At 37.8% G+C, this 15,030-nt stretch overlaps 1 protein-coding gene across 2 annotated transcripts in view; it reads left to right on the forward strand.

Annotated features, from left to right (window-relative positions):
- The window catches only part of SLC24A2 (solute carrier family 24 member 2), a 113,620-nt gene that overhangs the window by 79,268 nt on the left and 19,322 nt on the right, over window positions 1-15,030 (forward strand). Inside the window, exons 4-6 of one of the 2 annotated variants that reach the window (XM_086629017.1) lie at window positions 812-862; window positions 7,787-7,882; window positions 9,543-9,631. In XM_086629017.1, the coding sequence (XP_086485143.1) occupies window positions 812-862; window positions 7,787-7,882; window positions 9,543-9,631 (236 nt within the window). The remainder of the gene's footprint in view (window positions 1-811; window positions 863-7,786; window positions 7,883-9,542; window positions 9,632-15,030) is intronic. The other variant, XM_086629019.1, reaches the window with a different exon arrangement.

A 15,030-nucleotide genomic window follows, 5' to 3' on the forward strand; every position in this document is an offset into this window, starting at 1 on the left:
ATTTATATATATATATTTATATATATGCCAAACTTTAAGAAAAAAGCACTTTAAGAAATGAAGTGTAAAGCAACATCTGGAGAAAAAAAAGGTGATGTCATACAAGATTGTGTTACATAAAAAAATAATAGTAGCCCTAAAGATCTGGAGATCTCTGCATTCCATTCATTCCTCTGCCCTTTTAGAATATGGTAATGCAGTATATTCAGATCTAGTTAATGATTTAATTAATTTAGGTCTCATACCACCTGTTGAAGTGAGTAAATACTTTTTTTTCTTCCTGTTTTCACAACTGACAAGAGAGTGGTTAAATTAAGTAACCCCTCTAAAGCAAGTCAACAACAGCACTGGTATCAAAACAATGTTTGTGGGACAGCCCTATGGGCAGTTCTTTAGATAATATGTTTTGAGATTTTTTTGTTTAACTTGAATGCATAATTATTTGAATGTCTGACCTGGGGAATGTTAAAAAAGCTTAATTTTCAAAGGTCCTGCTGATCGGGTATTGTCAAGGTTTATTATGTTTTTCGCAGATGTAGAGGCACTAAATTGACAATCATCTTGAAAAGGCTGAAGTTTAGATTTCAGTGCTTCTCCGACATCTCACTTTACCGAGTTACTTATCTAAAGCAAAATACTTGTGAAATTTCGGGAGGGGAATGCACTGCCATTTCTGTAATCTGTGTTTCGCTGTCCTGCAGAATTTTTTGCATAATCACTGTTTGAGTTTATGAAGCACATGCAAAAACATGTACATTTCTTGAATGTCTGCTGGTTCCTTATCTTTGTGTCTTTTACTGTGATGTTGTAGAGCTTGGATCATATGGAAACCTAAAATATTATGACACAATGACTGAAGAAGGTAAGAAATATTTCGGAATTGTTTGTATCAGCTTTTTTTGAAGCCCTTTAAGCGCCTTTTATGTGTTTACTTTTTCCTTCATTTTTCTTAGTGCTGTTTTCAGTTTCTCCATTTTTTAATAACTCCTTTTTGCATGTCTTCATTGAGACGCAATCAGTTATGGCTCTTTTTTCGGATTTTTTTTCTCCGCATTTCAGTTTTGCTATTTCAGATAAAGAAATACGAAGGAACGTACATGGAAAATCACACTCATAAATTATACAACACAGTATAACATAGATTGTAGCTGTTTATTTTATGCCATGTTTTACAATGCATTCAAGAAAATAATCAATTTATCAATGTTTAAATCACTCACTTTGAGAAGAGTTATTAAGGGACTTCAGTTTACTGTATTATTCAAAAGTAATTAATAAACTTTAAAACCGAGGTGTGACTATTCCTGGAGTATTAATTGTATGCTTATTTGAAATTCAAAAATAATGCAATTTAAAATCCTGATTCTAGCAATACCAGAAGGAAGTAATTATGGCCCGAATCAGGGCTCAATGAAATCTCAGGAAATTTTCCGGCTGAATCAAAAGCATCGCAGTTTATTACACTAATTCAGGAAAGCAGTTTAACTGTGTACTAAATTTCCAGTGCATGCTTTCAGTCCTAGTGTAGTCTGTATTTCTGTAATTTGGAAGTTTCCCTGTCTGAGACCTGATTGTCTGTAGACCTGATTGGCCTCTTGTCCAGCTCTCTGATTATAATGCCAGACGGATGGCTTCATGAATGTTCAGTTTAGTGATTAGTGGCCTCTTTGAGGATGGAGATAAGCTTGAGGCCTGTAAAAAAGTTAGCTGCCTATTCCCACTTATTTTTAATGCTGGAAATATAAGACGAATAGCTTAATTGTCTGTTTTAAAAACACAGTTACTTTCTAGTTTAGATGAATCTTGAGGTTAAAAAGATTTTAGGAAAACCTTCATTATATGATTTACTTACGATCATTTCTCCAGGGGAAAAAAAAAAGTGATAGCTTCTGACCATTTCCCGTTTTCTATATCTACTGTTGGCACTCAAACATAACCATACTATTCTGGGGCTGGCTGTAGGAGATTTTTCATAGAATTTTGATAGAATTTCTAGGTTGGAAAAGACCTTAGAGATCATTCAGTCCAGCCATCCCTAATCCCCATTAAACCATATCCCTAAGCAGTTCATCCACCCTTTTCTTAAACACATCCAGGGATGGGAGCTCAACCACCTCCCTGGGCAGCCTATTCCAGTGGCTGACAACCCTTTCAGAGAAGAAATGCTTTCTAACATCCAACCTGTACCTCCCCTGACTAAGCTTATACCCATTTCCTCTTGTCCTATCACCCATCACTAATGTAGCTTGTAGATGGTTCCTTCCACCTTTGTGCCTGCTGTTGGAGGATTCTGTTTTCTTCTGTAGCAGTCATCATAGGGCAGTCTTGCCGCACTGTCCTCTGTTGCCCAGGTTCACTATTTGATTCACAGAGGTGGCACTGATAGAATCACAGAATCATAGAATGGTTAGAGTTGGAAGGGACCTCAAAGATCATCGAGTTCCAACCCCCCTGCCATGGGCAGGGACACCCTCCACTACATCAGGTTGCTCAAAGCCTCATCCAACCTGGCCTTGAACACTTCCAGGGATGGGGCAGCCACAAGTTCTCTGGGCAACCTGTGCCAGTACCTCACCACCCTCTGAGTGAAAAATTTCTTCCTTAGGTCTAATCTAAATCTGCCCTCTTTCAGTTTAAAGCCATTGCCCCTTGTCCTATCACTACATGCCCTTGCACAAAGTCCCTCTCCAGCTTTCCTGTAGGCCCCCTTTAGGTACTGGAAAGCTGCTATAAGATCACCCCGGATCCTTCTCTTCTCCAGGCTGAACAGCCCCAATTCTCTTAGCCTGTCTCCATAGCAGAGGTGTTCCAGCCCTCCGATCATCTTCGTGGCCCTCCTCTGGACTTGCTCCAACAGCTCCATGTCCTTCTTGTGTTTCAGGCTCCAGAGCTGGATGCAGTATTCCAGGTGGGGTCTCACGAGAGCAGAGTAGAGGGGCAGAATCACCTCCCTCGATATCTGAAAGATGTCTGAGAGGAGATTTTACAGGGCAAACAGTGGTGTTGATGTTGTTTAAATACACCTCTCAAGCACCTGAAATGAGTTGTTAGCCCAGGCTATTCAGATACAGCCACCAGAGCTAAAGCTTTTGTGATGTGTCTCATCTCAGTCTTCATTACAATCAAGGCGCGAAGGTAATTTCTCATTGTAGCCTTACATTTAGGTATGTTAAGGTGTGTTTTTTTTTATACTGAGGTATTAAATCTGCCATTTCAAAAGTAGCCACTACATTAGTAACCTCCTGATATGCGTAAATATTCTATTGCCAGTTAAATGTAACTATTTGTGGGAAAATGCCCACACAAGTATGCTACGAACAATATACGTGTACCTAAATACTGTGCCTATCCTGAAGTAATGCTGTTAATATTGAATATCATCTCAGAAAGCCCTTCTCATCAAAAAATAATCCAGGATCATACTGTAGCAATAGCAAGAATCTTCCAGTAGCAAAAATAAGAAAGGAAACTCTTTGTCTTCAGGAGTATTAACACTGACAAGAGTCTACAATACAGTTTACCTTCTCCAATACAACTGTCATCATCGTTTTCACATCTTACACAAAGCAGGTAATGAATAGGATATCTGAGAAGCTGTATTTAGATCAAAGTGTGCTATGTCTTGAATTTTCTGTTTGGATATTCGAAAGTATAATCACTGTCACTCTGGATCACGCTCACTTGCGTTATCCATTTTCCTCTTTCTCTTCCTTTTTTGACTGAGCTTTTTATGCATTTTGTACAGAAAGTTAGTCACAGGAACGTGTAAACACGGTTATGAATCCATGGATTTCTTTCTAATATAGTACATCCTTATATCCAAGTCCTCAAACCGTGAGTGGAGATAGGTAGCTAATCTTTTCAGTCCTTCGGTGGAGAAGCACAAACACATCTATTCTTGCTGCTACATCAGAACAACCAGAGGCAAAAAGTGGTGGTTAGGTTGCAGTACACAATCAGATACAGCCTAATGGCCAGAGGCCCATTGTGCTCCAGGTCTTGGAAACTGATTCTGTCATTTTGTTTGCTTCTACTTAGTCTGAAAGTGACTTTAAATTAATTGCATATTAAATAGGCCCAACTGGGAGAGAAAATATACCCTGCCAGATGGGAAGAGACCCTCACAGTAATCTTACACTGTGGAGTAACCTCCACCAACAGCCTACTACATGACAAAACTGCGTATATTTTCATTTGACACTTCTGCAGGATTTTAAAGTTAAAAGCAAAATCACATGAGGTGGACTTCTGGAATTGATCAGTTGTGACCTACTAGTTGTGTTCCACAACTGGCCACGAGCAGAACTGGTACGTACAGTTCAGACTGTTCAACAGCCACAGATTTGACATCTTCAGACTCATGAAAGCTTGGCTATAGCTGCGTAGATGTAGTAATTCGCATTTGATCAGAGAAAACTAGACAAATGGTAGAGTCTTGAGTTTTTTAAACAAGTGGATTTTTGAAGATAAACTGTTTTCCTATCAAATCAAAGGCTTTCCTGGCCCAAGGAATCTGTAGTCTGCAATTTAGATTGCAGTCAAAGGATAGGTTTTTTAATATAACCTTGATCAGGAGGAGAATCTCTGCCAACAAATGCCAGCTGGTTATTCATGCAGATCAAGGCATGTCTATGTTATACAATACTGATTTGTTTGCATATATTCAAATAAAATCAGTTTAGTTTTAAGCTACTTTCTTTGTTAATCACCTGGCTTTGCTTACCTGTTCCTTCTACTCCATCCTTTGTAAACTAAAATGAGCCACAGAATTTATCTTAATTCAGCGAATCTAGATTAATTAAGAATTTTCTGTAGCAATCTATCCTATTTATGGCCTATGGAATCAAGCATTTTCATTCACCTAAACTTGCATGGTACCAGATGGTGTGAAAATTACTCTTAGGTAGTCAAACCCATAGTACACAGAACTGTTAAAGAGGAGACATAAGCTCCTACCTCTTCCTAGAAGTAAGAACAATAACATAAAATTCCTATGTGTTATTTCAGTAACCCCACCTAAAGATGAGAAAAAAGGTATGAGAGATGTGTGCCTAAGATGAAACCTTTGGGGCTTTCTGAAAATTTAAATGACTTAGAAATATCCTGATCTGGTCTTTTTTTGTGGTGACTCTGTGCTTGCCCTTTGCTAAACAAGTTTTGATTTGGTTTGAAGGAGGAAATTGTCAGGGAAAGGGAGGGAGGAGGCATACCTGTACTGTCTTTTTACATCTCACTGTCTTCATGCAGGCTAGTAGTACTGCTTTCCTCAGTTTCATGCTTTTGATAGACAATGTTACGTTTTTTAATCATTTCCTAACACTGTTTGTTACCTACACTGAGTCAGATGGAAGGTAATGATGTAAAGCAATGTAAGGTGAACCATGCATGTACTGAGAAATAAAAATAAACCAAAATACGGTTTCCATTTCAAATGTTGAGGTTAATTTCCATTACAGTGACTTATAAATGTGGAACGGTCTCCTGAATGAAGCAGTGTAGCTTACAATGTTAAAAGTCAGTGTAAGAAATCCGTCTTAAAGATGGGAGAAGGCTTTTAGAAATGTGAAAAAAAATGAAGACAACTTCAATTAAGCTAATCTAAAACAGTGTGAATCTCTGTGGAGGCATTTTCTTTTCTGTTCAATAATGGCTCAAGTTTCGCTATTAAAAAAAAACCCTAAATTTCAAACAATCTCAAACAAAAGACTATCTTTATAGAATCCTACATCACGTTAATTAAACTTTTTAACTTGAACCTTAAATTGAAAGGTCCTCCATCATCCCGGAGTAGGTGGAGGCATGGATGGTTCCACAGATATTGCTCAGAAAATGTCTCAGTTGCATAATTTGCATTGCTTGCAAAAAATGCATTTGTGTATTTAGGGCATCACAAGCCAAATTCTCAAACATATAAAGCTGAGTTAGAGTCTGAAACCTAAAGCAACCCTTTAGCAAACTGACATACATGTTGTATGAACATTATGCAGGAACCTTTCAGTATCCGCACATGCTTCTGTATAAGCACTTTTTAAATGCCCTTCAGAAGAAGTTAGGAACAGACTTGACTCTTAGCATTTCAGCTTAAAATATTTGGAAACATGATTTGCATTTTTTCCTCTGCTTTTTCTTTCTCTTATCTGATATCCCAAGCAATTTTCTTTCTCTCTCTCCCTCTCTTGTTCTTTCTTTAACGCTTTTTTTTTCTTCCTCTTCTGACTAAAATCTCTGTCGCTGACCCCATGCACTGAAATAACGAGATGGCTTGCTATTTACGATTGTGTTCTATGCTTAGATACTCTTCTGCAGGCAATTTTACCCTATGTGCCATGTACCAAAAAAGATAATATTTGCTATATATTGTGAATAGCTAATTAATTTTTTTGAGCGTGATGTGTTTGCAAAAAGATAGAGGCTGCTGAAAGGACAGTACTGCTTATTAAACCTCTGTGGTATTTTTTTCACTTTCCAAGTGATTTACTGTTTACAAATTGATTACACTTCCCAGCAAATGATAGCTGCTAGTCCCTGTGGACTGTGTATATGCTTCTTCACATACAAAACTGTTGGTACAGTGGTTTGAAGCTTCCATGTGTGAGATAGGAAGAGGGGATTTCCTTCTTGACTAATCATTTATTCTTGTGTGTCTTTTATTTTAGCTTGGAAATAGTGACTGTTGTCATGACTTCTCACTGTTGCTTCCCACTGTTAATCAATTATGTGATTCCATTGAAATATATTTTGGTCTTAAGCCTGCACTGTTTTTGCTGCAGGGACACTGACAGTTTTCAGTTGATATTTTTAACTGGAGGTGAAGAATTCAAACAGTAACAGTCCCTGTATGGTAGTAGTGTTCTTAAGTAGAAGCACTGTGCTATAGCCACCAGTAATACTTTTTAAAACATAAAAAATACTTAAGGAGCAATAGCAGTGAGGGTAAAGAAAGGCTTCATCTTTCTACACGACATAGACTGTCATAAGCTGTCTAGAGTCCTTATGTAGAAAGGTCAACCAACGTAGAGGAAGGATTACGTTAACTTCATTTAATATTTGCTGTCTTTGACATTGCCTAGTTTGAATGTGTCATTTGGACTCAGTGGTCAATAAAGAGTGACAGGATCTGGGACCTCTCTTAGGATGGGTTCAGTTGCCCTGGAGACAGCCTAGATGATGAGCTGCATGATTAACCTCATGGGAGACAAAAAACACCTGGCAGGTTGAGAAGAAAATTTATCTTTGAGAAGCTGGTATGGAAATCATGTATTCTGGAGATTTCTTCTTCCCCTTCTTAAGTATCTGTAGAAGTCACAAGCGCATAGCTGAGTGCAAAGTGACAAAGTTGACCACAGTTACCATTACACAATATATGAGTTCATCTGAAATTCTGTTACTCTACTACTAACTGAGACCTGAAACTGTTTGTGTTTGTTTATAATATCTTTATTCATCTGTATTCATCTTTTGTATAGGCTGAAATCTTACACCCGCACTTTTATAGATGGAACTTTACTGACTGCTCCCGAAGAAAAATAATAGCTTTTGGTTTTGATTTCTTGTTCAATTTTTTGCTGAGTTCTCCAAATAGGAAAAAGAAAAACCCTATGTTTTTATTTCCACTAAAAAGAAAAAAAGTATATGTGAGAACATCAGATAGTGTTTAATAACAATTTCGCCGTTTGAGAAGGGCTGGAAATGGATTATCAGCACTGATTTCTGGAGCCTAAGCTATGGCAAAGAAACTTTGCATCTCAAAATGCTGCATTTTAATAGCGACAATGCTTTCTTTCAGGAAAGTTCAAAGAAAGGGCCTCTATTCTGCATAAGATGGCCAAAAAGAAGTGCCAGGTGGAAGACAGTGAAAGGCAGAATGGAGCTGCTAATCACGGTGAGTGCAGCAGTACAGATTTATCACCTATTCCTGAGGGCCTTTTCACTGTTTTAATTTGCTTGAAAATCATTAGGGATTAATTTCTCCTCCTACTTCTTTTATGCTATCTTAGTAAAAATATTCTGATTCCCTATACAAAAGAGTGTGAAAATTATGGATGTGACAGGAGTGAAGTGCACAAAGAGTAAGTCAGTTAAGGCATCCAGAAAGACTCCCGGCGTGGTTATAAAGGAAAAAGCAATACTAATTTTGGATATGTGTTGAAGTGACAGAAATAGAGAGGCAAAACTTACTTGCAGTTTATATGTGAAAATTTAATTAATTTATTGAGCTGCTCTAGGAGATTATGTGTTTATGTGGTATCACCCTTGCCACAAAAGGAAACAACCTTCATATTGAAGATTTGATTTGTCTATCTACTACTTGCTGAGAGTCATTTAGGCCCATCTATACTAATTGTGCAAAATTAGCTTACTGTGATTTTCCACTAAGAAATTGTAAGAATTTGTATTTTCGTTCAGAAGTTCCTTTACTAAAAGAAAATCTGTGCTATGTCCTGTTTTCTCGGCTTTACCTCAGCTTGTTCTCTGCATTAGAAAACCAGATGCAAGTCTGTCTGGTAAAAGCTGAATCATTTTATTAGTTGACACTTTTTCTGACCTTGTGCTATGTTTAGACACTATTTGCTTCCAGAATCAAGCAGTTGGATGGGACACAGTTAATAAACCATAATGCTGGCTGTGGGGTTAAGAGACAACATGCATGCACTGAAATAATTACAGATAGTCTGGCACTCCACTGTGGCTGTGATCTCAGATTTTTAATTTAGAAGAATCTCAGGGTAGCAGTAATGTAACTAGACAGCTGTATTTACTTCTGTGCACAAGAGCATACCATAAGGCATGTTGAACTTGAGTTAGACTTTTCATATTGCTATTCCCCATAACTTTATATTGTCCAAGGGATTTTTGGCCATTGACATTTTTATCTAGTACATACTTAAAGAGATAATTACTGTTTAGAGAATTCCAAAATAGTCAAAGTAAGAATAAATTTGAATAAATTTGGCATCAGAAACCAAAGGCCCAACTTCAGTCCTGTAATTCGCGTAAACGTTTGGCACAAGGACTACAGGATTCTGTTTTAAAGATCATCCTCTGTTATTGGATGTTATTAGACCATCCATTTACTTTTTTCCCACATTTTGCAAGAGAAAGAGCATGATTACATATTGGAAATAACTTTACTAATTGCAGGGGTTAGTGTGTTATAAAAGTAATATCTTGATGAATATATCCCTTCAGCTGTAAATGCAACATGTTGCTATATGTCACTTTTTACCTGAAACATTAGGCTCAGTGAGTTTAGTATAAAGAAAGTGCAGTGAATATTGCGGAGAATGTGCATTTTTCTAGGACGTGAGTACCAGTAGAATAGTTTCTTCAAACGCTCGTAAGAATTTTATTCAAAATGTGTACTGGTCAAACAGCAGAAGACAGAATTTTTGTCTCTCTCTTTTTAAGGCAGATGTTGTTCCACCTTCAGTATTTGATGATTTACACAGACTAAATAAATGACAGCAGTTTCACTGATAGATTTATTACTTAATATTCTGTTCTCTTTTTTTCCCCACTCTTTTTTATGGATGGTGCCACAGAAAAAGGTGCAAAAGTGGAAGTTGCAGTAACACCACCGAGTGATTCAGGACCAGTGCAGAATGGAATCGCCCATAACGTTGAAGAAGAGGTTAATGTCTTTTTTATTCTTCTTTTTATTTTTATATCGGTAAATATATTGGATACTTGATTGTGCTTTTCCCTGAAAGTGTACATCTTAGTAGCAAGAAGCTTTAATATGAACTGTCTATAGTATGTTTAATCTTAATTTACAACTAAACCCGATGTGTGGTTTACTGTATATAAAAGGTCTTCTTTTGTGCCCCTGCTCTTCAGTGTAAGGTAAGATGGTAGGCTGGAATGTGTTCTTTTAGGAAATGTGTTTTTACTTATCAGAAATGTTCGCAGCCCCTAAATATAACTAATGGAAATTGCTTGTCTAATCATCATCACATTGCACAAAACCTGTTCTCCTAAGAGGGCAGCCTGTCATGTTGTGCTTAGTGGAACAGTTAAAAGTGGTTATAGAAGAGGAGCTGTACACAAACTTCTCCTTCCTGGCTTATGTTATCTTGAGACAAATAACAAATTTAAGCTGAATGAGATATAGTATACTGGTGTTTCTATGACTCTTATTGCATATGGTTAGAATCTGCAAAAGAAGTAATTAAACACTTAAATGTATTTGTCTTAACATGTATTTTTTGTAGATAATAAATAACTGCATAACTGTGTTGAACTTGCACAATGCCTACTGAAATAGCTATATAGTTGAGCTAGCTTCTTTCTCAAATAAGTTGTAATTCTTAAGAGTAGCTGACTGCAAAACTTTGCCCTGCCAGGCTCTTTTTTAATGCCTTTTAATTTTTTTTTTTAAGTTTTATTAGTACCACCTGCATCCCAAGTAGGCAAACAAGTGGAAAAATGCTGGTGAATTGATTTTGCTGAACTTGGGCACTGCTCTTTTAGACTGAGACAGCAAAACCTGCATAGAGGGAGAAAGTCTTGTTAAAAGTAATCCTTGACAGAGAAGCTTTTATGTTTTTGTTGGTACAGTTTACTTCTTATCCTTCTCCTTAGGCTATAGTGACACAAGAAAGGTACTGCAAGAGATGGTTGAGCAGTGGTCTATACTGTAACATGAGCTTCCCCTTATTAAAAGTGGGATGAGCTGTGTTGCATTTACACAACAAAATCGTGAAAAAAAAGGCAATGACCGTGTTTTGTTTTGAGTCATCCCAGATTTAGTTTTGATATTTTAGTTGCTTTTGCTTATTTATCATTTAAGAAAACTGTTAGTCCAAATCAGAGATCGTTTTGCCTTCTTCATGACCTGAGCGATATCACTGTAGTCCTTGAAAGGCTCTGCAAGCCACAGGAAAAATTAGAAGTGACGTACGAGTAATGGAGTGTTTTTATGTCTGTTGGCTGCTTCCTAAGCACAATTACCCCTCACAAGGAGCATAATTTATACTGAAACATAACAGAGAGAGGTTATCCAGTCTTTTCTGCAAGACTCAGAAAAAACACTGTGATGTGTAGAAGGGTGTGTCTTTGGGAAAGGATTTTGTTTGCTTTACGCAGCTGGAGATGGAGAAATGACAAGATGATTCTGGTCAACTGGTGTGTTAGTGCACCAAATATTAGCATAGCTTTAATTCTTCACTGTTTGCAGATAGTTTTGGTCTCGGAATAGAAATTGAGAATCACAATCAAGGATCTAAAAGAGATCGATAATTCATGGTATTCTGAATGATCAGCAATGATAACCAGTCACCTGTGAAAAGGAGAGCATAGCAGAACATTTGATTTACCTTTTCTGTTAATCTAAATTGTTCAGATTGACATGCCACTTAAAGATCCTTGTCAGCGTAACAAAACATTACGCTTGTGTAAATGAGATGAGCAGAATCTATGTAATAAAAAACCTCAGCACCACACTTCAACACTCAACATTTTAAGGTAAGGTCAATTTTCAGATCCATTTGAATTTTGTTCTGAGAGTCCGACCCCACTGCTGCAGTGAAATATGTCTGTAGGCTATTTTTTAACTTCAGAGAAAAAAAAAAAAAAGAAACCAAAATCCAAAGCAGAGTGGCTTTTAGAGTTCTGTTCTCAAAGGTCAATAAGGGGTGACATATCCTGGTGTAACCTGTTAGGGTGTACATAAATGAGTCTGTGGGATGTATGAAAACTCTAATAGAGTTCAGTAGCTTGAGAAGGAAACTGTTCTTCTTTTGTAACATTTTTTCCACTGAGGACGTTCGGTGAAAACAATGAAGGAAAAGCAATCTTAAGCAATCACATCTCACAGCAATGTCCATATGCTATCATTTTGCATTTTAATGAAGCAGTTTCTAAGCTCATTCAGAAATCTGCAAGGTCAAACAGCCTCATCACTCAAGACAATGGTTTCAATTTCAAGCAACTGCAGGGTAAGGAGGGAAAATTATTGCAAGAGTACATTACTCAGCAATGTTTTCCTCTCGTTTCCCTTTAGACACTTTAAACTTCCAGTGACGCAGAGTTTGGAACTTTTATGTTAATTTCAGCAAGTATTAGGACATTCTGAAAAACTTTTGTGCTCTACCAGAGGTGGAATACATTATTTATCCTTATCCAAAAGACAAGATGTATCAAGCAGGGAAGTTTGTAACTGATGGAGGAGTGATTCTGCACATTTAGCTCCATCAATCTGAAAGGAAGGATTTTAGGTGTCTGCTGTCACAATGAAAAATAGCAATCCCCTAATAACATTTTTAGATGGCCCACGCTGTGTTCCTCCCCAGCGGCCTTTCTAGTTTTGTCTTCTTCCAGTGATAACCTGACAGCTGCTGCTATCTCAGGCTGCTTCAGTTATTGATACACTGGAACCCATTCTGTGATTCGAAAGTATACATTGGAATTTTTGAAAAGTGGTAATAAAAATAGTCTACTCATCCATGTGACAAATAACTAGATCTCTACGATAATTAGGACTCGACTTTGCTGTGAGGTTCTCTACCTACTCTGTACAGTACAGAGACCCTTCCTCAACATGTTGCCTGGCTTTCTGTGCACAGCTTCCCGTTACACCTTCCCAAGCTGTGTCATCAGTCTGAAGCTAACACTGGGCTATTCAGTTTCCTTCTGCTTTGTCTATTGACTTCAAGGATACTAATAGGATTATTCATGATTTATAAAAGTGTAGGCAGTGACAGAATCACACACACAGCGTTCACATGACCTTTTTCTTTGATTTTGAGGAATTTGAATTTGAGGAAATTTTTCTTTGAGTTTGAGGAAAACAGTCGTTGCCCTCCCAAGCCTTCTTTCTAGCTTTTCCAAGTTTCATGAAGATACTATGTACCCCTAGGAAACAGCGTATCTTCGTAGACAATGGTATCAGTTCTAAGAGCAGTTCTGTTCAGGGAAGTAATACTAAAGGCATAGGATAGTATACTAGCCAGTCCTCATCAATAGTTTCTCTTCTTTTTCAAAAACTTACGCGTTAAAGCTGAGCAATAAGAACAAACTCATTACAGCTCAGTCTTGCCCTACAATTGCGCTTGAATTTTGATTGGTTTTGGAACAAGTATTCTCCATACTTACACTCAAAACATAATTTGCTTCTGTTCCATGAGTAGAATTCAATCTGATGGCTTGAACTCTTGATGAATTTTACTCCAATGCAAAAGGAAGTGCTGTAGTGTCAGAATTTGGAAATACAGTATAAAATTGCTTCTCTCTAGTTTTCCATTTCTGTATGTCCAAAGATACGGTTTTGTGATCCATAAGTGCTGTTTAGAAAATCTCTTAAGAAAACTTACCTTTAGTGTCTCCATGTCCCAGTGATGATCATCTAGAACTGAGAAGACTAGAGACACTGTCTGTCTGGAGGAACCAAGCTGCAAATACGTCTTTGGGGAGAAAAATGTTGTCCTGAAAACTGTGGGCTGGGAAATGGATGTACTCACATAGCAGGTCATCAAATATTCCTGAAACATGTTTGCAGGGAGGATCCAGAGGATGTGCATAGGTATCTAATTCTTTCTCCTCCATTGTCAAGTTCCATTATAGTCTTCACGCTTTTCCCTCTTGCAAAACAAGCATAGTCATATTTGTGTTTTTTCTTACTTTTCACTTGTGCAGATTGTGGTGCCTGGGCATTTTAGTAATATGAAGTTTTGTACTGGAGTTAGAATTGTCTGAAAATAAGTACGTTGAAAATTATATGTTCCACTAGTATAAAGAGAATATGCAAATTAATCCATCTTACTTTAAACCCCTTATTCTTTTAAAAGTATGGTGTCACGCAAAGGACCCTTGTGAAAGGAAGGTCTCAAGCTAAGACTGCAAGAAAAAGGGGAAAAAATAGCTTTTGTGTTTTGTTTTAATTTTCATATATTTGTAAATTAAACTTCTCTTTGAAAAAACGTAATACTCCAAATGCCATGATTTAGTTTTCCTTATACCTCTCCTGGTTTCTTTAGGATTTTTTTTGTCACCTTTATATTATTCCAGACTCTCATTCTTTCCTCCTTCCCTTCTTTTTCAAATGCACAATGCTGAAGCACTACACAAGACAGTCGAGGACACTGTCAGTTAATGACTTTCACAGTGTTTCATGAACGAGGTGAATTTCACTTTATTCCCTTCTCTTTTTTTATTTTTTTTAATTTTAATTTCATTTGTGTCTTCCAAACTCTACTGTCTTGCTTTTCCCTTTTTTCCAGGCCCTTAACTCCATTCTTCTTACTCCACTCTCCTCCAGGGATCCTCAGCTGTCCTCTTGCTAGCCCAAGCCCTTGAGCAACAAGATAAACTCTGTCCTAGTGGTTCTTGCAGGAATTCAAAAAGGGTTTCCAGAAAATGTCCCCAGCAACCCAGTCATTCGTCCCAGACAGTAACACTCGTATAGTCTCACTCCCACTGTAAGCAGCAGCAGATCTCCTACACTTTGACAAAACCAGATCCTCGGCTGGGAAGGACAGACGGCTGTGATCTCCTTCCTAGCCCCTAACCAGCACGGCAGGGAACAATACCTCCTCCCACCATACGGTCTCAAAGACATTTCTGCTTCATTTGCAGCCAGAAATTGCCTTCCCTCCTGCTGGATATTGCATCTTCCTAGGGGATTTTGTTCTACTTACGGCATTCTGTCTCTTAACCTTTAGCAGGATGCCACAAAGGAGAAGACTGTTATATAAAACTTCGTAGAGTGGTACTGAGCATGTATGAGAAAATGAAAGAAGACTAAAGGGACACTGACTATCTCATTAAGTGTTTTATAGGGTGCCCTTCAGAGAAATGATCCTTCTGAGAAGTCCAGTTGTCTCCCCTCCCCCCCGCCACCTTCTTAACAAGCATTTGATTAAGTATGTTCAGTCATAGTCGTTTTAACCTGTGGCTTTCCTAAAAATAGCTTCCAATCTGAAGATAACACCTTTTCCTCCCACCTACACACACAGGCGGGCACACGCAGACACACGCGCACGCACGAACACATGCGCACACTTTTACCTGTTTCCATGGAAACCCCACTGGAAA

This window comes from Tauraco erythrolophus, chromosome Z (genome assembly GCF_009769465.1).
Source record: "Tauraco erythrolophus isolate bTauEry1 chromosome Z, bTauEry1.pri, whole genome shotgun sequence".
NCBI classification, from domain to species: Eukaryota; Metazoa; Chordata; class Aves; order Musophagiformes; family Musophagidae; genus Tauraco; species Tauraco erythrolophus.